Raw genomic sequence first — 22582 nt, 5'->3', positions numbered from 1 at the left:
CAAAATTAATATTAACATGAATTGACTTCTGGTTATCTGTAAGGGACAGGTTGGAAGAACTAGAAATACATTATCCACAGAGATACAGGTATTAAAGAGAACATCTATTTTACACAATATCTAGCTGACAACATTCTAAGCTCAGCATTTTTCTGTTCCATGCTTGGGGTTGAACTGTCTTTTTTGTTGTTCAGGGATATAGGAGCTAACACCATAGCAACACTTCTAATTTATAATCTTTTATTTCTTCATTGATTTACCGATTAAACAATTTTTCCCCTTTAGGGTGACTCCTGGCAATTTTGGTTAACACATTAACAATAGATCTCCCTGTTGTGTATTTCATTTAATCATTTAAAGTTATGGGTTGGGCACACATTAGGATGTATTGGCTTTACCCTTAGTTTGGATCCATGATGGTAAACTGAATGGAAGTAAGGATTTTTTTTTTTTTTTACAGTAACATTCCATGAAGCCTCAACACATTGTGCTAATGAAAAATTCCATATAACACAAGCTAAATCTCAAAATAAAACTGTTACTTTAATACCTTAATAAGTCTCAGAACTTTAGATAGGATGTTGGCTTAGTGGTTCCCAGACTTTTAAATTCCATGGAGCAGTGAAAAAAAAAAGTAGGGATCAACATTGGGCTGCCACCTTACTATTTTGCCAAGCTACTACCATCAACATTTCATAAAAGACACTTAAATACCATAAGAGCTGAAATAATCATAACAAAAAATCAAATTTGAGCTTTCTATCAGCAATATTTATATTTTTCCTTTGAGGAGAGCTGAATATTTACTCTTGGCCTAGAATCTGGGAACAATTGCCTAAAATGCCATTTAGTCCATTCACTTCACAATTTAAAAGGCTGAGAAGTGAGTGGCTTTGCCTGAGGTCAGCTAGTATTAACATCAAGGAGAAAAAGCACAGCTTCTGACAACTAGAATTACACACCCTCACAGATACCCAAGCACAAAATACTGTATGTTGCTAATCAGAAGCTATAGTCAATGCCTATCTTAAAGCAAAACCAAATCAAAAACCTCCCTAACTAATGTAAAATCAAAAAATCTCACCTACTTTGTAGGAGAAATAGTAGGTATACATGGTTGTAGCTGTTTTTGTCAAGAAAGTAAATCATAAATTACCATAATTATATAACCTATGCCATTAATAGTGTGAGCTTCTAATTCTCTAAAATGTTTCTCTGTCTCAATTATATGGTCTACAGATGCCTAATAAATGTCTGTTGCGTGAACAGATGAACAAGATTTTTCACATTAGAAACTTCTCAACCTAGTACAAACTCTTCAGAAATAATTAGAATATAAATGAAACAGAGAAAAAAAAGATGAAAGCCCCACTTGTCTTGCCTCAACGAAATGAAAAGCACTTAGAAGCATTAAGGTGCTTAGCTAGAACAGTAATTGCACACAATGATTTTTGTGTAAAAAAATCTCATATTAACCTAACCACACTCACTTTGGTTTTTAGGTCAAATAACCTGAAAAGGGTTTTAATCATAAATGAATGCTAGTTCAAAAGCATGTAAACATTTTAACATGACCTTGAAAATACATTTACCTAATTATTTTGGCCTTTCAAAATGCTCAAGATCTATATTTCACAGTAAGGTGGTCATTTATAATTTTGCCATACGTATACACACACTCATATAATCCTATAGTTTTGAGAACTGGTACCAGGTTCCCCCTGACATTACAAAAATGCATGACTAACAATGTAATTTCAAATTCAAGATAAAGAATAGTCTGTTACGTTAGAAGGATGTCCCTTTATCAGAAACATTGGGAGTTGATGCATTTATTTTTCTTTAAAACAGTTCATCTTTAAAAGCATGATTGCTCTGTTTTGCTGACATGCATACTTATCTTAAAAAGGAGGTGGGCAAAGAAAAAACTTACCCTAAGAATCTAATAGAATCAGTTTATAGGATTTTAGATTTTATGATGAATATGTGACTTAAAGACATGTCCAAGTTAGTTACATGGGCTTCTTAAAACCACTGTACAATTTTGTTACCAACTGTTATCTACAGTAATACACAAAACTATATATTTAAAAATAGCCATGATCATATATTATACAGGAATGTTGCTCTCAGGTTTGATTGCTGTCAAGGTAAATGGATTTTAGCAGGTAGAAACTTGTGATTGACTACTACTGAGAATTCACGTATACTAAAATGATGAAGATATTTACCTGCTTTATCAATTTCAATTGTTTGTCCAATTTTCTATAAATTTTGCCATGATTTTCCTTCTAACCTATGAAATTCAAAAACCTAATCTATCTTTAAATATATTTATGAACTATTTGTCTTAATTCTTTTATTGCTAATTATTTTCAGTTTTTATATTTTCTTTTTTCTGAATCAACAATGAATGCAATGTTTCTGCTCAGAGTCTTTGAAGAATATTACATAAACAAACATTTGTCTTCAAATTTTTGCTTTTAAGAAAAAGATCATACAATTTAAAAGCCATGTGCTTGATTAGCTAGAGTGGGAAAAAAAAAAAATCTTCCCACGCCTTTGATCTAATCTTGTGACTACTATTTCTGTCAGGATATGTGGCTTAGTGATCAAAAGACTTGACATTATGTGTTCCGATTCCTTCCAAGTCCTCAGTTCAAGTGCTTACCATTCCTTGGGCCAGAATTCTGGAACATTAGATTTTAAGACATTCTTCATAACTAATTTAAATCTAGTATCACCTTTAACTAAATTTTCACTATTGGCTCCTTTAATGGATCCATCTTCATTAAATATCTATGAAGATAAATACGAAGAAGTTACCACCCCTTTATTATTGACCTCACTTACGAAATTAAGCAGAATAACATTCATCAATCATTTTGATTGAAAACTGTGAAAAACAGAAGCCATATTTTCTCAGTGTCATTACCAATGTCAAGAAAATCAAGGCCACAACAGGTCTTTCCTAGATTGTATTAAGAAATTAATGTAGCTGAATCACATCCTATTTAGTTTCTAGGTCAATATGAAAAGATGATAATTTTTCTTTGAAACTTACAAGTACAATCTGCAAATACGTAATTTTCAGAATAATTTAATATGTTGACTTCAAGATACAACTATATTCTATATAAGATACAACTCTGTATGTCAGTATTTTAAAGAAACGGATCCTTAACAAGACCAAAATAACCCACAGGCCATGGGGTTGGTTTTTCCTTTTTTTTTTTGGTTTAAACAAATGTGCACCACGATGTTTCAACAAGACAAATGCCATGAATGTGAAAGCCGCAGTTTGCAATATACCGCATTTAGAATCCAGCGAAGGTGAATTAGACAGAGGTGGTAGTCATTCCAATTAAACAATCAAGTAACTTCACGACAAGCTGATTTGCAGCATCAAAAGTGTCCACTTAAGTTTCTTTTTTCTTGATGATCAGAGGGCCCACATTGTCTCCAGTCTCTTCGTTATGTTTTGTGTGAGCCCCATCACAGAATGGGAACTAGGAAGAGAAAGAATGAATGTGAAACATCTAATCTCAAAATCAGTATTATGCTCGGCAGAGTGGAAGGTGATGCTTAATTCATACAACATAACATAAAGATTTTCTTGGCTGTCTTATATAGGCTTTCTTAAACAGCATATGTAAACTACATATGCTACTTAGTAAGATGAAGAAATTGAGTTGTGCATAATACACACATCATTTATTGAATTTCAGTGTGATTTTGATGAGTGTTGAAGGCCTTTTTTATGTTTATATATTAGTTACATTCCTTTCTAGTGAACATGTCTATTGCCTATTTACTTCTAAGAGTTTAAGTTCCTTTATTTAAAATCAATTTGCGGCCAGGCGCGATGGCTCATGCCTGTAATCTCAACACTTTGGGAGGTTGAGGTGGGTGGATCATTTGAGGTCAAGAGTTCAAGACCAGCCTGGCCAACATGGTGAAACCCTGTCTCTACTAAAAATACAAAAATTAGCCGGGCATGGTGGCGAGTGCCCGTAATCCCAGCTACTCAGGAGGCTGAGGCTTGAACCTGGGAGATGGAAGTTGCAGTGAGCCGAGACTGCACCACTGCACTACAGCCTTGGTCTCAAAAAACATAAAAGTAAAAAATAAAAATAAAAATCAATTTGCATATTATTCCTTTGTTATTTTTGCAGCAATCTTTCCCAAATCTTTTCATCTTGCTTATTTTCTCCCCTTTCATACAAATATGCCAATATCTCCCTTTTTAACATCATTCATGGAGAGAGCTTTCTTCTAGAGATGTGACAAATATAAATTTCCATTCATTTTCATGAATTCACATTTTAGATATAACTGATGTTTTGGTGTCCAGTTGGAGGCAAAGGGACAAACTAAATTTCTAACACAGTGTTTTGCAGAGTGTGGTCCAAAGAAGCTGAATCCTGCAAGACACTCTGATGTGGTTTCATTCTGTGTTAAAAAACATATCATATAGCCCATTTGAATCACAGCACACATTATTTTAATTTTGCTATAAAAAACACAATTTTATCCTAGAGTTTCTCAAGGTGACTGGACTATGGACACTTGAAATTTTGACTTCTATTATCATAGTTTTCTGTAGAGCACACTTTGCAAATGCTGTTCTAAGACCCTGTTGCTTCAGCATTACTGGAGGCTATTGCTTCCCACATTATTACCTTTATTCGTAATTTTATCAAAATAAATTCTACATGTAAAATCACCTATTTATAGGTTCTATGTTATGTTGATCGGCCTACTACGCTGGGATATTTGTATTTTAAACATTTCAGTGTTTTGTAGGGCTAGTTTTCCTTCATTATTCTTTGTTACCTTTTGTTTTTGAGACGGAGTCTCGCTCTGTCGCCCAGGCTGGAGTGCAGTGGCGCGATCTCGGCTCACTGCAAGCTCCGCCTCCTGGGTTCACGCCATTCTCCCGCCTCGGCCTCCCGAGTAGCTGGGACTACAGGCGCCCGCAACCGCACCCGGCTAATTTTTTGTATTTTTAGTAGAGACAGGGTTTCACCGTATTAGCCAGGATGGTCTCGATCTCCTGACCTCGTGATCCGCCCGCCTCGGCCTCCCAAAGTGCTGGGATTACAGGCATGAGCCACTGCACCCGGCCTGTTAACTTTATTAAACTTTATCACTTTATTCCTCCAGATAAGCTTGAGAATGTTTTTTTGCCAAGTTTTAATTTCTTTTGTAGTTTTCATGCTCAGATCTCATGTATATTCTGGTAAGATTATTTCTGTCATATTTTTAATCACTATTATAATTGTTATTTTCACATCTGAACATTCTTGCTATATAAAATCATTTTTAACAAGTATATCCTTCTCTATTGTAAAATGAAAAAAGAATTTAATAATATTTCACTTTACTCTTCAGGATTTTACACTTAGAAGGTATAATTATCAGTAATTTGTTTCTCTATATTTGTATCTTTTATTTCTATTTCATGTCAAATGACGAGAGTTAGCATCTTTGCATTAATCTTAGTGTTTTGAATGTATCTACACTCTAGAATCTAGAGTTTCACTGTTTAGTCTAAGGTACGCTGTTGCTTTGAAGAAGCCTATTTAGAAGAGTAAAGTAAGAGGAGTCTTAGCCTTATGAGTAACAAGTACCTCATTACGTGCAGTGAAGGGAGCATAACAGATCAGTGAAACTCGACAATGATGGTATTTAATCTTAAACTTTGATATCCAAAAGTCTACTTGATGTTAAAGTAATCAAATTTTAATCTATCTGTAAATAATTGCAAGAGGCACTAAATTAGCTAAAAATTACAGAAAAACTCAAGGTATTGGCATATCTTATACTTCCAGATATAAATTCTATCCTGTCATAGAGGGCAGTGTAAACGTAATATATGTAAAGTTTATATTATTTATTATTTCTTTTTTTGAGGTCAATAAGATGTGGTACACAGTATATTCATATTAGAAACAAGCCTTGATGCAAAAACATAAAGTCAAGCTTTCAGTTTTTTCTTGGCATGGATGAGGAAAAGAGGCTATAAAAATTAAACTAAAATGTATCCCACAGCAAAGTACAGCATTTCAAAGTGACATATGTTTAATAAACAAACACATATGATTTTACAGTGAGTATAAAAGTTTACATTGTAAAGACTCTATTTTTATAAATAGCACACACAAAACACTTCACTAAATTAAATCCATGCAGGCTACATTTCTGAAAAATGAAGTATTTCTAAATAACTTACTGAAATGGCATGTTTAACTTTTATTTCTTTTTTAATCTTATGTTGAAAATATTAGAAACTAACATTTTCTCAAATTATTTTCCTCCATATACAGAATAGGAGAGAAATCTATAGAAAAATATACAAAGAAAATCTTACAAAATATTAAGAAAGTCATATATCAAAAGTGAGAATACATTTTTTTCTCATCACCCAATTCTGCCTAAAAACTGAAATTAGCCTATTTCTTCATATTCTTAAAAGCAAACAAATAAATAAACATTTCTTTAAAAAGCAATGAGTAGTTTATCCTGGTTATTTGTTAATAAACTTTCATGCAATTAAAGTGTATAAAGCTTTTATGCCTTTATAATGCAAACTAGGTGTTAAAAATAATTTTGTTCAGAGACATATTTTTTAATGGTATTTTTTATATCACTTAACCCTAGGAATTACTGCCTTACGTGTCTTGCTTTATTTCTGCCCTATGCAGGAGAAAGATAGTATGTGGTGGATATAGTTTTGTTTTTTTTTTTAAGAGATTAAATTAGATTGCACAGTGGTGCAATCGCAGCTCACTGAAGCCTCCATCTCCCAGGCTCAAGGGATCCTTCCATCTCAGCCTCCTGAGTAGCTAGGACTACAGGTGCATGCCATCACACTCAACTAATTTCTACATTTTTTTGTGGAGACAAGGTTTCACTACATTGGCCGTTACATTCCTAAAGTGTTGGAATTACAGGCCTAAGCCACTGTGCTGGCATTATATACTTTCAAATACAATGTAGGAAGTACAGTAATTTTTACATTAAATAATGTACAAAAAATGAGGATTTTATTAACTTTTTCATTAAAAATTTTGAAATCTGTTAAATTGTTTTAAATTATGAAAAAAACACAAAGAATATTAAATTCAGTTCATGTAGTATTGATACTTAATTTATTCTAAGATGTCAGTGTTTGTTTATTAACAAATCCTGGAAAAAGTCTGTAAACCAAATTTCCTTTATGTCCAGAAAACATCATTTGTTTGTTAACCCAATTTGAACACTACAAATCCCAAATATCTTTAAAAGTGGGGAAGAAAAGGTTAGAAGAAGTTGGAATAAAGCTTTAGTAAAAAAACATTGGAGATCCTTGCTCTCCACCTGGAAAGTTAGCAATGCTATATGGATCTTCAAAAAAACACAAGATTTCTTTTTAATGGCCCCACATCTCAAGTTATGCCTCTGTTTTAATAAATGCTCCTCTTTGACTTATCTCTTCCACGTGAGACAATTTTCTTTTAAAGACTATCTTCCTTCTCTGAACTTCGTACTTTGTATTAGAGTTTTGATTTTCTGTCCCAAGGAAGTTGCCTGGCACCATTTTGGCTCATTACCATAAACTGTCCAGAAAAATATGCTTGTTTTGGTTGAGAACGAAAACGAAGTAATGAGATTTTTGAGACTAACCTAGAGATTATGACATTTTATACCATTCTTATGTACCTACTTCAATAAACCTGAGACAGTAGCTATAATATGAAAATGTACAAAGAGAAATTAAGATTTTTTTAAGACTGTCTTTATGTGGATTGGCCAAGGAATGTCACCAACATTCAGAATATCGTTTTTATGAAGAAAGACTCAGTAAAACCCACTTCTAAGCCATTAACAGGATGGAGGATTTCTCTTTTTCCCCCAACACCCCCCTCCCCCCAAAAAAAACCCAGGATCAAGCCTACTACCATGATAAAACAAAAGTATCACAACTCAAATCTTACACTGTAAATGAAAGAAAATGAGTCTAAATATGTCCAGTTGCATTTCATTTCAATTTCAGTTGAGCTCCTGATGTTAACTGGTAAGACTTTCCTCTCTTTCTTCTTAGTCTGTATTCTTTTGCTGTCCTTGCTTGAACTGCCTCCTAGGTGGCCATCACACAACTCAGCAAATGATGTAACCAACCTGAAGTTGCAGGGAGAGGAACCTAGCAGTACTACATCCCATACCCTTCCCTCTTACATCAGAGTCCTTCATCTTCTTGTTTCGAAAGCAAGACTATCTCTTCCTTTTTAAGGCTGAGTTTCACATCTGTGCTCTTACCCTCATTTCCTTCCACCCTTTGTCAAGATACCACTGACTCAAATAGTATCTTTCCCTGTAGTCACTTTAATCATTTCCTCTATACTGGCTCCTTTCATTCTCACTTCAAATATGGATAGCCCTTTTGTGAAATACAGTTGGCCCCATCTGTATCTGTGGGTTCCACATCCATGGATGCAACCAACTGCTGATAGAAAATACTCGCTAAAATAATTGTATGGCTACTAAGCATGTACACTTTTTTCCTTGTCATTATTCTCTAAACAATACAGCATAACAACTATTTACATAGCATTCACACTGTATTAGTAGGTATTATTTGTAATCGAGAGATGATGTAATAATTTAAAGTTTACAGGATTATGTGCATAGCTTATAGGCAAATACTGTCATTTTAAATCAGGGGCTTGAGCATTCTCAGATTTTGGTATCCATGGGAGGTCCTGGAACCAATCCATGGACACCGAGGGAAGCCTGTATTATAAAATAAACCAATTTCTGGGCCAGACATAGTGGCTGACACCTGCAATCCCAGCACTCTGGGAGGCCAAGGTGGGTGGATCACTTGAGGTCAGGAGTTCAAGACCAGCCTGGCCAACATGGTGAAACCCTGTCTCTAGTAAGAATACAAAAATTAGCCGGGCATGGTTGTGCATGCCTGTAATCACGGCTACTCAGGAGGTTGAAACACGAGAATTGCTTGAACCCAGAAGGTGGAGGTTGCAGTGAGCTGAGATCACGCCACTGTACTCCAGCCTGGGTGACAGAGTGAGACTCTGTCTCAAGAAAAAGAAAAAAAAAAAGCCAACCTAATTTCTGAAACATGAGATGACATACCAATGCTGGCAAGAGAAGCACTGGACAAGAGGGAGGGATATGTTTTTAAAAAATGTAATTTCTGCACATTACTAAGAAATCTGATTCATTAGGGTTGGGAAACCTGCTCACAATGTTACAGACACACAACAGGCTACTAGTGACTGCACCTTAAGAATGAATTAGAATTGAAGTTTGTATCGCATATAACATTTTTTCCATTGGTAAAATGATGTTTAAATTTTGTTATAATTGCAACTGGTTTGTATGAGGGAAAAATTATTGACTATAAACTCAATGTAGCCACTTAATCAAAGGTATTAATTAGTCTTTGTGAACTGGCGTGTAAGTGTGTGACTTGGCACCTGTGTGATAACCTTAGAACCACAGGAATGTGGGGAGTTTCCAAAAGTGTCTGAGGAATAACAACATTTGTTAACTTGGGTAATATTCAAAGCAAACTGTTAATTGATTAATGCAGGAATAAGTGCCCAAGATGCAATGAAAATTCAGAACTGACAAATTCAAGACACAAAGAGGATCACTAAATGGCATAAAAGATAAGCCAGACGGGAAAAAAAAAGGCATGAAAACTGGAAATAAAATGACTGGTCTCATTCCCTCTCTTAGTCCTCTCTCAGTCCACCTACAGGAAATGGCAGTCCCTGGTCTAACCATCTGGAAACTCTAAATTGAAAAATGAAAGAATAATCCGGGAATGTTTTGAATTAAAAAGTCTAATAAACATTTACACCACTAGTTTGTGTCCATTGGTGATTCTTCCTGAAATATTTGAGATCTTAGTTCATGAAAGCCCATATTTAGTTTATTGGATTCTTTGCCCTCTGGGAAAACCCACTCAAAGCAAACACCCTTTACTTGATCTCAAAGCCAAGCTGTAGTGTTCACTCAAGCAATTATCTTACTTTTCTTTCCATTCACTGTTGCATCTACGGAAAATATGACATAGACTTCTGTCATTTCTTTATTAGTTAATTCGCACTTTAACTCACTTGGACATAGCTTCTAATTACTCCATTGAAATGACACCAAAATGGCAACTGCTTAATCTAATAGTCTTGTCTATTCATGTAGTTGTCTTTGCACAGGCCAATGTTCAGTACCAAATCTTTGAAACTTTTCCCTCTTCTACTTTGAAGCTGTGATATTTTTAGTTTTATTCTAACTGCTCTGGCCCATTCCATCTCCTTAAATGGCTCTTGTCCCCTTTCCAAAATGCAGAAAATTCTCCAAGATTTCATATTTAGCCCTTGATTTTTATCCATATCAAAGATCAGTTACATTCCTACACTTGACTCATCAGTTTTGCTGATCTCTATCTCCAACCCCGATGTCTCACATTTCACGTTGTCTGCTGTGCATTTCCATTCAACTATCACCTCAAATTCGCTCTCTGAAACAGAACTCCTTATTGCTGTCCTGGAAAATTAGCCTTTCACCTTGAATCTCTTATTTCTGTTAATGGCATAACGCTCTTCTAATCCTACATGCTTAGATCCTTCAATAAGCTTTAGTTTTTCTCCCCTAGTCTTTCACACAGAAGTCAGTGCATTTGGCTGATCCTTTCCCTGAAATGTTTTATGTCTCTTCTCATTTGTCCCCATTTCCATAGCTAGCACCCCGGTAAAGGTATCATAACTCTATGTTTGAAACCCGTCAAGGAGCTCCCCATGTCTGGAGTCACAAACTCCTCACACTGGTCCTCAAGACTCTCCTCAATTTAGATTTATTCCTGGCGGAAGGACAGTACAAGAACCAGACTAGATTCTTTATCCATTTCACCTTTGTTCACAAGTCCTTTTTTGCAGATTTTGAGAGTCTCCAATATATGCAGTTTATTCAAATGCTACCAGTTTTTCTCAGAGCAATTTAACTCCCAAGTATATGACTATGCTTTCCCAGAAGATGTGGTGTTTTTTTAATTAAGAAAAAAAAACAACAAACAAAAAACAGAGACTGGGTCTCACCATGTTGCCCAGGCTGGTCCTGAACTCCTGGCCTCAAGAGATCCTCCTGCCTTGGCCTCTCAAAGTATTAGCATTACAGGTGTGAGCCACTGCACCCAGCCTATGGTGTAATTTCTTCCTTTTAGCTTCCATTTATTTAGACCACTTACACCACATGTACTATATACATGTGACATTTGCTGTTTTACTCTTTAATGTTTCTCATGCATGCATATATAGTAGATAGTAAATGAACTATTGAAGATCACTAAGGAACTATAAAACTCCAACTTAGAAATTCCACAATTTCTAGATGTATTACTTTATTATTTTCTAGTAACCCCACTAGTACTTATCAACAATTTCAAATTCCAAATGAATAGTGCTCTTCATAATTTGTTGTAATGAGCCTATTAATTTTTGGTTTATATTCAATATATTCATCATGGAGTTTTTGAACAAAATGGCATAACCTAAGTACTTTATGACTGGATTTATTGGGAGAAAGGAGTGAAATATGCTTTCTAGTATGAGTTGAGTAATCCTTATCTGAAATACTTGGTCAAAAAAAATGAAAAGAAAATGCTTGGGACCAGAAAAGTTTTGGATTTCAGATTTTTTCAACTTTTGAAATGTTTGCATATACATAATGAGGTTATCTTGGGGATGGGATCCAAGCCTAAACACAAAATTTACTTATGTTTTATATATACCTTATACACGTAGCCTGAAAGTAATTTTATACAATATTTTACATAGTTTTGTGAATGAAACAAAGTTTGTATACAATGAACCATCAGAAAGCAAAGGTGTCACCATCTCAGTCACACATGTGGACAATCTGTGGTTATCTTGCATCACCATCATTCCCGACTATGAATTTATATGCTACTGATAAGCAATCATTTTCTTGCATGTATTCACATGTCAGTACTTAACAGTAAAAAACATAACATACCATTAATTCAGTTAAAAAAAAAGTGCTCTGGGAAATTAAGCAGCATAATAGCATCACCAGAATACCTACATCAGCAGCTGGGGGGGCCTTTTTTTCCCTTTGGGTCACTGACTTAACTGTGTCCTGTGCATCTGTGTTTTGACTTCAACTAGTGAACTGTCACATGAGGTCAGGTGTGGAATTTTCCACTTGTGGTGTCATGTCAGTGTTCAAAATATTTCAAATTTTTGAGCATTTCAGATTTCAAATTTTTGGATTAGAGATGCTCAACCTGTACCTAGTACGTGGCTTCTTCCATATTTGTGACAAGTTATTTGCGAAAATGACCCTCTACTATGGGAAGAGATCCCCAACATAATGTGCTTTCAAAAACAGACACATCATTTTTATTGATTTTTTGGGGGGCCCTTTAACATTATTTTTTTCATTGTATTTTATTTTATTTTATTTTTTGAGACAGGGTCTCATTCTGTCGCTGGAATGCAGTGTGGTGCAATCACAGCTAACTGCAGCCTCAACCTCCTGGGCTCAAGTGATCTTCCTGCTTCAGCTTCCTGAATAGCTGGGACTACACGTGCATGCCACCATGCCTGGCTATTTTTTTTTTTTTTTTCAACAGATGGTCTCACTATGTTGCCCAGGCTGCTCTTGAACTAATGGGCTCAAGTGATCTGCCTCAACCACCTAAAGTGCTGGGATTACAGGTGTGAGACACCACGCCCTGCTGAAATCCATTTTATTTGAATGCTAAGAGTGGTAGTACAGTGTTTATACCATATTTCTCACAACACACCAGAAATCCTGAAGTCATTTGGTGTACAAATCCTTTTGAGATGCTCGAGACAGTATTTTATCAACTGTGGATCACTAGCTGCCATCATGTCTAAAGCCTGCAGATTTCATAGACGACACCCCAAAAGGGACTTGATAAAACACAATTCTCACATAAGAAAACAAGATTTTAGGATCCCATATTGTTAGATATTTAACCAGAGGAGTTGCAGCTGAAAGAAGGTATAGGACATTTACCAGGTAAGTTTTTACGGGTAATTTTAAAGAAGTTTCTTTTTAAATTTCTAACACTTGTCTTAGCATCTGGTGCTTGAAAGCTCAAAAAAAAATTACTTCTTTTGCTTCTCTTTGTGATTAGGCTGTACGCTTCACTTCCTGGGACAGTGGAAGCTAAGAAATCCTAAGAGAAAATTAAAGGGATTTTCCTCTTTTCTTTGGCCAAGAATATGGTTAAATCTGCCTGAACTCGGTGAGGGTACAACATGATTCTACTGCATATTGGTTAGATATTTTAGAAAATATATTCCTTTAAGAGCATATGGAAGACAAAGAAGAATAGGATTCATTAAAAAAAAAAAAATAAAGAAAAAGCGATATTATAACAGGTCACACGTGATGGCTCATACCTGTAATCCCAGCTACTCAGTGACTGAGGCCCAAGAATCACTTGAACCAGGAGGTGGAGGTTGCAGTGAGCTGAGATCACACCACTACACTCCAGCCTGGATGACAGAGCAAGACTCTGTCTCAACAACAACAAAAAAGGGATATCATAACAATATCTGGTGATACAAGTCTGACAGAATAATTTAAAAAGAAATATAACATTGAAAATGGTACTGTATGAAGGAATTGCTTTCCTCACCTTTTTGGACCTCCAACAACGGCAGTACACAGCTTTATCTCCCAAATCCTCCATGTCAAAAGCATGTACTATCTTGGGGTTGTCTTTCTGGATGTGAAGGTTTATCATCGCTTTATTTCGATGATCTTTAACATAAAATCTTTTGTAAGCTAGGTAACCAATTGCAGCTGTCCCAGCAGCAATGGTAACTGCTGCGATCCATTCAACTAGAGCAGGGAAGGAAAACAAATAATTATCAAAACCAAAATATACACCAATAATATCACATGAATGTCGGAAAATCAAGTTTTTGAGTATTAAGCATCCTAATAGTCCAAGGTTTTTAATGTTAACAAAATGACCAGAAAACACTGGTATAATAGTCCTTTGTTATGACTTTCCCTGGCCCTTATTGAAGCAATTGTGTATTTTCTACTGAGTGATGACAGCTACATTAAGAAGAAGAAACTTAAAATTATTATTTTAGAGCTGAAGTAAAAAAAACCCAAAGCTCAATAATCATTTAAAAAGTGTTTATGAGTAGATTTTAAATAACATGTGAACTTGCAGGTAACTACTGCTTAAAAAAAAAAAAGTACTGAAACATAAAAATTCAGATTACAAATAATATTTTGTTATGTTAACAAAATGACTCCTTTGAGTTTATTTAAATAGTAAGATCCCTTAGTGATTTTTAAATTATTTAATTTACCAAAACTCAATTGCAACTACTGCAGAAAGCTGTAAGAGAAATGACACCCAAAGAAAAAGACAAACAAAACAAAACCACCCTTAATGTTAAACATTCAAAGGAATATATGTAGCAGGATTCCAGGTTTCAAAGTCATTCTTCATTCAAAAGTCCTTTTTTAAAGTTTCAAAGTGTTTTCTCATTAGAACACAAATCAGAATGTACTAACTTCATATTTTGTAGAAAACATGACTAATATAAGTATAGTTATATTCTCATTTAATAAATTCTAAATTTAATTTCCTATAAAATTTATTTTAAATTTAATGGCATTATTCTGCTTTCTAGTAATAAAAAAACTGTTTGACTAACAAGCCATCTAGTTATTCTTTTCAAACAGCTTTTCAAGTCTTTAGAAACCCAAGGGCTTAACAACTACCCCAGCTCCAGGCAATGTTGGAGAGAAGAAAGTTCTGCATAATCTGGTTAGCCTCAGCCTCAGAGGAGAGTTGTCTATTCCCAGCATGGAGTGGGCTGCAGGAAGAAGTTGAACAGGGGTCAGGATAAACACACTGGACTCCTTCCCAGCACTTCCTGAGTCAGATCTTCAGTGTTTGAAATAAGTTCCCAGACTATCAAATAAAACCCTAGAGAGATAAGTACAAAAAAACACATTCCAAGGCCAAATAAAAACACATAATGAATAATTAGTTGTATAGTTTACTTGCACTATTGAGTCAAATTTCTTATTTCACCATACCTAATAGTACCTTACATAAAACTGGAGCTTAATCTTCTAAAACTGTAATAGAAAGGATCATTCTCAGTCTCTTGCATCTTGGTCTCCTTTTCTAGTTTATTTAACAATTTAGACTTTATCTAACTTATTCCTTCATTTGCTCATCTTGTAAGACAGCATAATTTCTGCCTCTTCTGGTTTATCCTCACTTTCTAATTAACGTGTTCCTTGGATTTTATTTTCAACCACGGTAGTATTTTTCTTAACAAATTAACTTATGCTGTTTTCCTTCCCATACCATTATCATTCTTTCTTGCGATAATTCCCTAATAAACATTAACGTTTCGTCTTTCCCAGGTCCTGCATGACTGAGAAGATAAGTTAATATATCATCTGACAGCTTCAAACCTTTGTCCTCATCAGAAGACGTTTTTTAAGTAGGTACACATTATGTGTAGATTTATTTCGAATTGTAGTGCTGCTTCATGGTATTACCCTGTGGTTATTCCAAGCAGGTCTACAACTTTGCCATGACTTCTAGCTAGATTCATGATCTTCCTTTCTCATGTTATTTACCATGGAACTTTCTTGAGAAAACATTTCCTATGTCAGGAGCTGTAGCAATCCACTTCTTAGCTAATGGAAAGCCACTCTGAATACCTAATGTACCTATCACAAAATGGGCTAAAACGCTGCTTTGCATAGTATATGCACCATAACATTTGCTGAACATCATCTTTAGTACAAACTTAAAGGGGGGCAATATCCCAAAAGACTAAAATAATGCAACTTCCTTAATGCTGTTGATTTTAGTTACACTTTACTTTTCAGGTGAATTATAAAGTACTTCATAACATATTTGTTTGATGGCACCTGCATATTGCAAAAAGTCCTGAGATCCAAAGAACTACAATTGGTTAGTATTAATTTGTTTCATGACCTAAAAAGAGAATACTATAGGAATTTCTACATGAAACTCATCATGATAGGTGAAAATAATCTCTCCTAGTCATTAAAACATTATTCTTGCATTCTTTTTTCTCATATAATTTGCCAACTGCACCCACAGGTCACTTTTTTTTTTAAGCTTTACCTCCCTTGGATTTTATGATGGTGGGAGAGAGGACAGAATAACTGACGTGGAAAAGGGGTAACACCAAAGGCATCATTGAAAGAAATGGAAACTGACTACAGATACCCAAGACTAGCTGCCCCATGGGGAATCAAAACACACACTTTGTGCTCTACCCCCTAACCCCTAGCAAGTGCCACTTATGACCCTATGCCAATGTCACAGTACCATGTGTTTGAGGAAAATAGCTTTGTATTTGCTCTAAGGTCTTGAGAAAACAATTTCCATTTCTTTTTTGTTTTTTCCCTTCCCAAATTCTAATTCTCTAATCTCATTAGGGACAAATGCAATAGTTCCCAGAAGTAAAAAAAAAAGAAAAAAAAAAGTTGCTATTTTATCACTTCATGAGTGTAGCCTGAATCATCAGTCTTTTCTGGCAAAAAGCTGTGGATGCCACTGGCAACTCTAAGGGAAAAGGAAATTATACAGAGATAGACAAAAATGATGACAGGTCCAAAAGTCAACAATTAGGATAAAGAAAGAACTGAAGACCTGAGAAATTGAACAAATAAAAATAGCAATATCCAATAATACTTGATAACCGGGTATATGCCTATTAAGAATTGTCACAATCTCAGAAGCAACAAGGAACTTTACTGAGACCCAAGTAGCTGGGATTATAGGTGCCCGCCACCAAGCCTGGCTAATTTTTGTATTTTTAGTAGAGACGGGGTTTCACCATGTTGGCCAGCCTGGTCTTGAACTCCTGACCTCAGGTGATCCGCCTGCCTTGGCCTCCCAAAGTGCTGGGATTACAGGCATGAGCCACCATGCCTGGCCCTCACTTTTCTTTTCTATAGACATTTCTCAAGGACAGTTAATTCCTGTAGTTAGGTCAAACCCCACCCTACCAGACCTCATGTAACCATGCTTTATATCTACACAAATATCATTAAAGATCACAAATGTAGAGAAAGGTAACATTTCTAATAATTTCTAAATAATCCTCCCATTTGCTTATTCTTCCACTGGAATACTATTGTATAATCTTTGGTTTCCTCTTTAAAATTATTGAGAGAGAGAAAACGTGGACTTGTTCCCAAACTGAACAGCCTTGTATATAACCCAATCTTTGACTTTTCTTTTTTTTTTTTTTTTTTACCGTGAGCATTATTTTGCTTTAACTTAGAAATCTCTCACAGCTTCTTTTACCTTAGCCCCTTTTCTGCTCTAAACTGCCCTCTCCAGCCCACCATCAACTGCCATAGAATCATGTTTCTCCTCTTCTATCAGGAGAGGGGGAGGGGAACTGTGCTTAAACCCTTCCCTCCATTAGATCTCCCATAGGCTGGCAGGCTGTGCCTGGTAATTTTTTTTTTCTCAAGGCCTGGCATATAAGTGGTATTCAACAATGTTGGTTGAGTCAAAATAAATAATGGATGACTAATTTAAATTTGCAATTCCTACGTGCGATTTTTCTATCCTTACACTGCATTGCTCTTATACTAAATGACTTATCTTTACCTTCTTCTTAACCTGCTGTATCAGGGTGTGGAATTTGCTCCCTGATACATATATTAAAAACAAACAAACAAACAAAAAACTTCAGGCATATATAAGAAGCTACGTTTTAAAAAAACTTTATTATGGACCATTTCAGACACACACAGGGAATACTATAATAAACCCCATTTACCCTCAACTAGCTCTAACAACCATCAATTTGGCCAATCTATAGCTCCAAACACCCCCCTTATTTTTCTTTCTTTTTTTTGAGACAGAGTCTCACATTGTTGCCCAGACTGGAGTGCAGTGGTGCAATCTCAGCTCACCGCAACCTCTGCCTCCTGGGTTCAAGCAATTCTCGTGCCTCAGCCTCCCGTGTAGCTGGGACTACAGGTGCAAGCCACCATGCCTGGCTAATTTTTTGTATTTTTAGTAGAGACGGGGGTTTCACCACGTTGTCCAGGCTGGTCTCGAACTCCTGACCTCATGAACAGCCTGCCTCGGCCTCCCAAAGTGCTGAGATTACAGGCGTGAGCCACTGCGCCCAGCCCTCTTATTTTTCATTTATTGTTTATAACTTATAGGAGCTATCCCCTTTATTTTCAGTATGATCCATACATTCCTTTTCAGACAAAAACAAACCCTTAAATAGTGACTTTAAATGACTTGGTGAATTTAGTGAACCAAAATAATATTTTCCTATGTTGAGGTTAAATGAATTAGAAAATTAGTTTCAATAAAATACACAAGAATATAAAAGATAATAAGAATTTATGAAATGTAATTTTGGTTACAAACATTGTAATGATCAGGGTTTGGGATAGATAATGAAGTATAAGATGAACAGACAAATCCCTATTTTGCAACTTGAGGGTAAAGTAAAAAAAAAAAGTGATTTCAGGGGTAGGCAGGTTAAGGAAGGCCTTTTAAAATTATCTGGTTTAGTTGGCTTTTTTTTTTTTTTTTAAAGATGAGGGTGAATTATGAGTGACTTTAGGCTGAAGAAAATCTTTATGAGGTGCTAAATATTTACAAACAACAGGTATCACTGAGGCAAAGATTTAAGCAGAAGAAAACGGCATCTGGAGGACATGGAGAGAGAACAGCCTAAGAGTTAACATCTTCCTTGTAAATAGAAGGGAAAGGGTTAAGGGTGAGAGTGATCAACGAGTGCTAGAGTTATCAAGGAGCAGGATGATGTTCAGAAAGGTCATCTATTTGGATATAAGGAGGAATCATAAGAGACCGGACGAGTAGGCAGTGAAGGCCACTTAGTACTAGAAAATATAATAAACTAATGGTCTTATCGACTATACTGGTATCAAGAGCTATCTCAATGATCAGTATCTTAAGAGTATTTCAGTTCCAATCATTCATTCTCATTGCCTCTGCCTGATTCCGGTCCTGGCCTGGTTCCCGTTAAATTTTATTTATAAACTACCTTTTATTTTTCTTCTGATGATGAACAAGAGTTATGCATACATGTACACACTTTATATTTAACATATATTTGTATAGTGCTTACCATTGTCACATATCATTCTAAACACTTTATAATTACAAATTATAAATTTGTAATTGAGAGGAGACATATCTTTCCCCCAATTAAAAGATCTAAATTGATTTTCAATCTGTAGGAATAAATTTGGTTTAAAGTTTGAGAGGAGAACCAATCTTCTGTGTGATCTAAACATTAAAAGTTAAAGCCCCTCGACATTCTCTGTCCCTACCTTGCCTACCTACTACTATATTGAGGAGGAAAGTGTTGGTAGAAGAGATTTACAAAGGCTTTGGGCCTCTCCCTACAGTCCTCATGACAACTTTCATGCTTTTTGGTGAAATAAAAAAGTAGTCATGGCAGGGTGTGGTGTCTCACATAGGTAATCCCAGCACTTTGGGAAGCCAGGGGACCAAGGAGAAAGGATGGTTTGGGCTCAGAAGTTCAAGGTTGCAGTGAGCTATGATCACAACACTGTACTCCAGCTTGGGCCACTGAGTGAGACTCTGTCTCAAAAAATAGATAGTAATCACTCCTCATAACAAAGTTGAATACTTCCAGTTGAAGCCAATAACCTGCTTCAGTGATTTCCTATTCCTTAGGCAATGGAAAATGATTGGGAAAGTTGCCTTTGAATTCCCCTATGGTTAGACTTGAAAAACAAAAGAAAACAAAAAAAGTCTTGTTTAAAAAAGAAATCTTGCAGACTAGCCTGCAGATAGTGGTAAGTCCTAGAGGGTTCACCTGTTTCACGTTTCAATAATATGCAACCCAAATAGAGTTTAGTGTTCATGTACACAAAATGATCCCACATTTTAAACACACATTGTGGAATCTTTTGGTCCACCTCAAACATGTGCAGTCTTCCTGTAAAATTAAAAATATCAGCGGCACAAGTCACATGAACATCTCATTTCACAAGTCTTAATCCCAAGAGAATATAGTTTTTTAAAAAACAAAAACAAAAATCACACCCTATTTTAAATGCACCAAGTTGCCTCTGTTAAAAAAAGTCTCAAGATGAGTATCCTTTAACATAATTTTTGCAAATAATAATCTCTATATCATTAGTAACTTCGAAAAGTCATGGAATATCACCCTTAGCCAGGTAAATTTTGTCAACAGAAGTGGAACTCTCCAATTTTTGGAAACTACCTATTAAAAAATTAGGGCTCAAGTTAGCAAGGACTTCATATTATCTGGGACTACAGATGCTCAATATTTACCGAACGTATTTTCAATTCACCTCTGGACAATCTCTTTGCCTTTACTCAAAACCTTGCGAAGTGGCGTTTTATAGAGGGTCAAAGATCACACATACCGTGTGTCTGGTACACAGTATTATATTAACAATTATAACATCACCAAGAATGGTTATAAAGTGAAACTCCACACTAAATGACTGCTTATAAAGTCTCTTAATTTTATTATAATGGGACTTTCTGCGAAATACTGTTTCCAAACGCTACGTACTAGCACAGGGGAAAGAAGACTCAGAAAGCTGAAGGTTCAACGAACGCGGTTTTCAATCCTTTATCCTGGACTACTGCCACCGAGTGTCAGATGCCAGAGGAATAATAAAAAACCGGGAAAACTGAAAACCTCGGATTGCGCTTCATCCCTTGAAAAAAAAATCTGCAAAACTAAGATGTGATTAGTCATGCAATGCTTCAGGATTGCAGGAAATCGACGTTGTGGCCCGACGCTGACTGAAACATGAGAAGGGCAAACAGGTTTGCTGTTGTTTTCTCCCACCTTTCCTTCTTTTCCAGCCTCCGTGACTTAAGGACATGAAAGCGTCTTAAGGGAGAACAAGAAAAGCTAGCGGCGCGGTCATTAGGTGTTACAGTTTGGCTAGTTGGGATAAACGTGGACTCTAGTCCGGCATGGCCCCAAACCATCAATCCATCCCTGACCTCGCCCCCTTTCGCTATCGGGCCCAGGGCCCGCAGCCGGGCCGAGCGCTTGCCCTTCTGCATCTCAAGGTTACAGGACCGGCGGGCGCGTAGAGCAGCGGTAAAACAACCCGGCCGAACTGCGGGCGCGGCAACCGCTAAGCCTCACCAGCCTCACCCGCTCCCAGACCCCACTTCACCTCGTACACTGGAACTGGAAGTCAGACTCATGGCGCCGTCGCTTGCAAGGCGTGTGCACTAGGATACCGAGCACAAACGGGTTCACGCGACCGGCGAGAGTAAAGGTGCCAGCAGCGTACTAAGGGCACCGACTCCGCGCTGCTACCGCGCAGGCGCCGCGGCGGGTCGTAAGCACGTGTGTGAGCTCGACCCTGGTAGGTGCTGAGCATGCGTGGAGCTATCCTGGTCCTTAAGGAAGTCTGGACTCCGGATTTTGACAGCCACGGGAGCGGGGAGGAGGAAGAGCCTTAGGTAGCAACAGAGTTTGCGCAACGCCGAGGGGCGGGGCCCTGAAGCGGAGGGGCAGGGCCCTGGGATTAGGGAATCCAGGCCAGATTTTACGTCTTTTCCAGGTGTGTGGGCTTCTGGGGGCAGTAACAGGTGTTAACAGGACACTTACTTTAATCAGATACCTAAGATTTGACCCGTTTTTCTTGCTCGGAGCTTATGACGATTTACCTTCAAGGCCAGGTCCAGCTTTTATGTAACATGCCAGTGGCGGACATACAGGAATCAATGACTTGAGTCCCATTCCAGTACCTCGCGTAGCTACCGGTGTCCATCCCTTTCTGCTTTTGATGTAATTATCTACTCAGGACCTTGGAACCTGCACTATCTTAAAGGTCGAGTGGGAGAGAGAAAAAACTTGCTCCTTTCTTTGAAAAACCTGTTCACTTAAAAAAATTAGAATTTTTCTCTGTCTTCTACTGTCTGAAATTCGTGTCGGCTCCAATTTTATTTTATTTTTACGTTTTATTTTTTGGTAAGAGCGGTTTAGAGACAGCAATCTGGGGAGGGGGGCTGAGATTAACTCGAAGGGTATTTTGAAGGCGCATCTCTAATAAGCTGCCTGCTTTTACTTCTGTTGTTTTTGTGCGGGGTGGAAGTTGGAGGGAGTTGAGTGCAGTTAGGGATGGCTTTTAGAGCCACCCTTGGCAATGCTAGTGCCTTCCAATTCTAATGCCGGACTGCTCCGCACACTTAGAAGTCCCTGGCTTCTCTGAGCTGACGCGCTGAGAAGCGTGTTGAATGAATGAAGCCACAGCAGCACGCGTGACTTCGAAATGCCCGCGGGGTGGGTGTGAGAAGGAAGAGGGGTGCGCTCGCCCCATCCCTATCGCCGTCGCCAGGTCCCGGCAGCGCCGCGTACCCGCCCCGCTGACTGCGTGGGGGGGGGGTGTCCCGTCGGACGGCCTCTGGGCATGCTCAGTAGCGGCGGCAGCGGCGGTGCTGGCGGCGCTGACGCGCGCGCGGCAGCTGAGG

The 22582-nt window shown here is 37.1% G+C and overlaps 1 protein-coding gene across 2 annotated transcripts; it reads right to left on the bottom strand.

Annotated features, from left to right (window-relative positions):
- Nucleotides 1–223: 223 nt before the first annotated feature.
- On the bottom strand, nucleotides 224–21583 carry CISD1 (CDGSH iron sulfur domain 1). 2 transcript variants are annotated; one of them, XM_055274366.2, is made up of 3 exons: nucleotides 21280–21583; nucleotides 13700–13905; nucleotides 224–3509 (listed from the first exon to the last, which is right to left on the bottom strand). In XM_055274366.2, the coding sequence occupies exons 1-3, from the start codon at nucleotides 21308–21310 to the stop codon at nucleotides 3420–3422; spliced, it is 327 nt and encodes a 108-aa protein (XP_055130341.1). In that variant the 5' UTR covers nucleotides 21311–21583; the 3' UTR covers nucleotides 224–3419. The 2 variants fall into 2 exon arrangements, with proteins under 2 accessions (XP_055130341.1, XP_055130340.1); XM_055274365.2 differs by lacking the exon at nucleotides 21280–21583 and adding an exon at nucleotides 14809–15011.
- Nucleotides 21584–22582: the final 999 nt, after the last annotated feature.

This window comes from Symphalangus syndactylus, chromosome 4 (genome assembly GCF_028878055.3).
Source record: "Symphalangus syndactylus isolate Jambi chromosome 4, NHGRI_mSymSyn1-v2.1_pri, whole genome shotgun sequence".
NCBI lineage: Eukaryota > Metazoa > Chordata > Mammalia > Primates > Hylobatidae > Symphalangus > Symphalangus syndactylus.
Note: the sequence above shows the minus strand (reverse complement) of the source record. Positions and strands in the feature narration are given on the sequence as shown.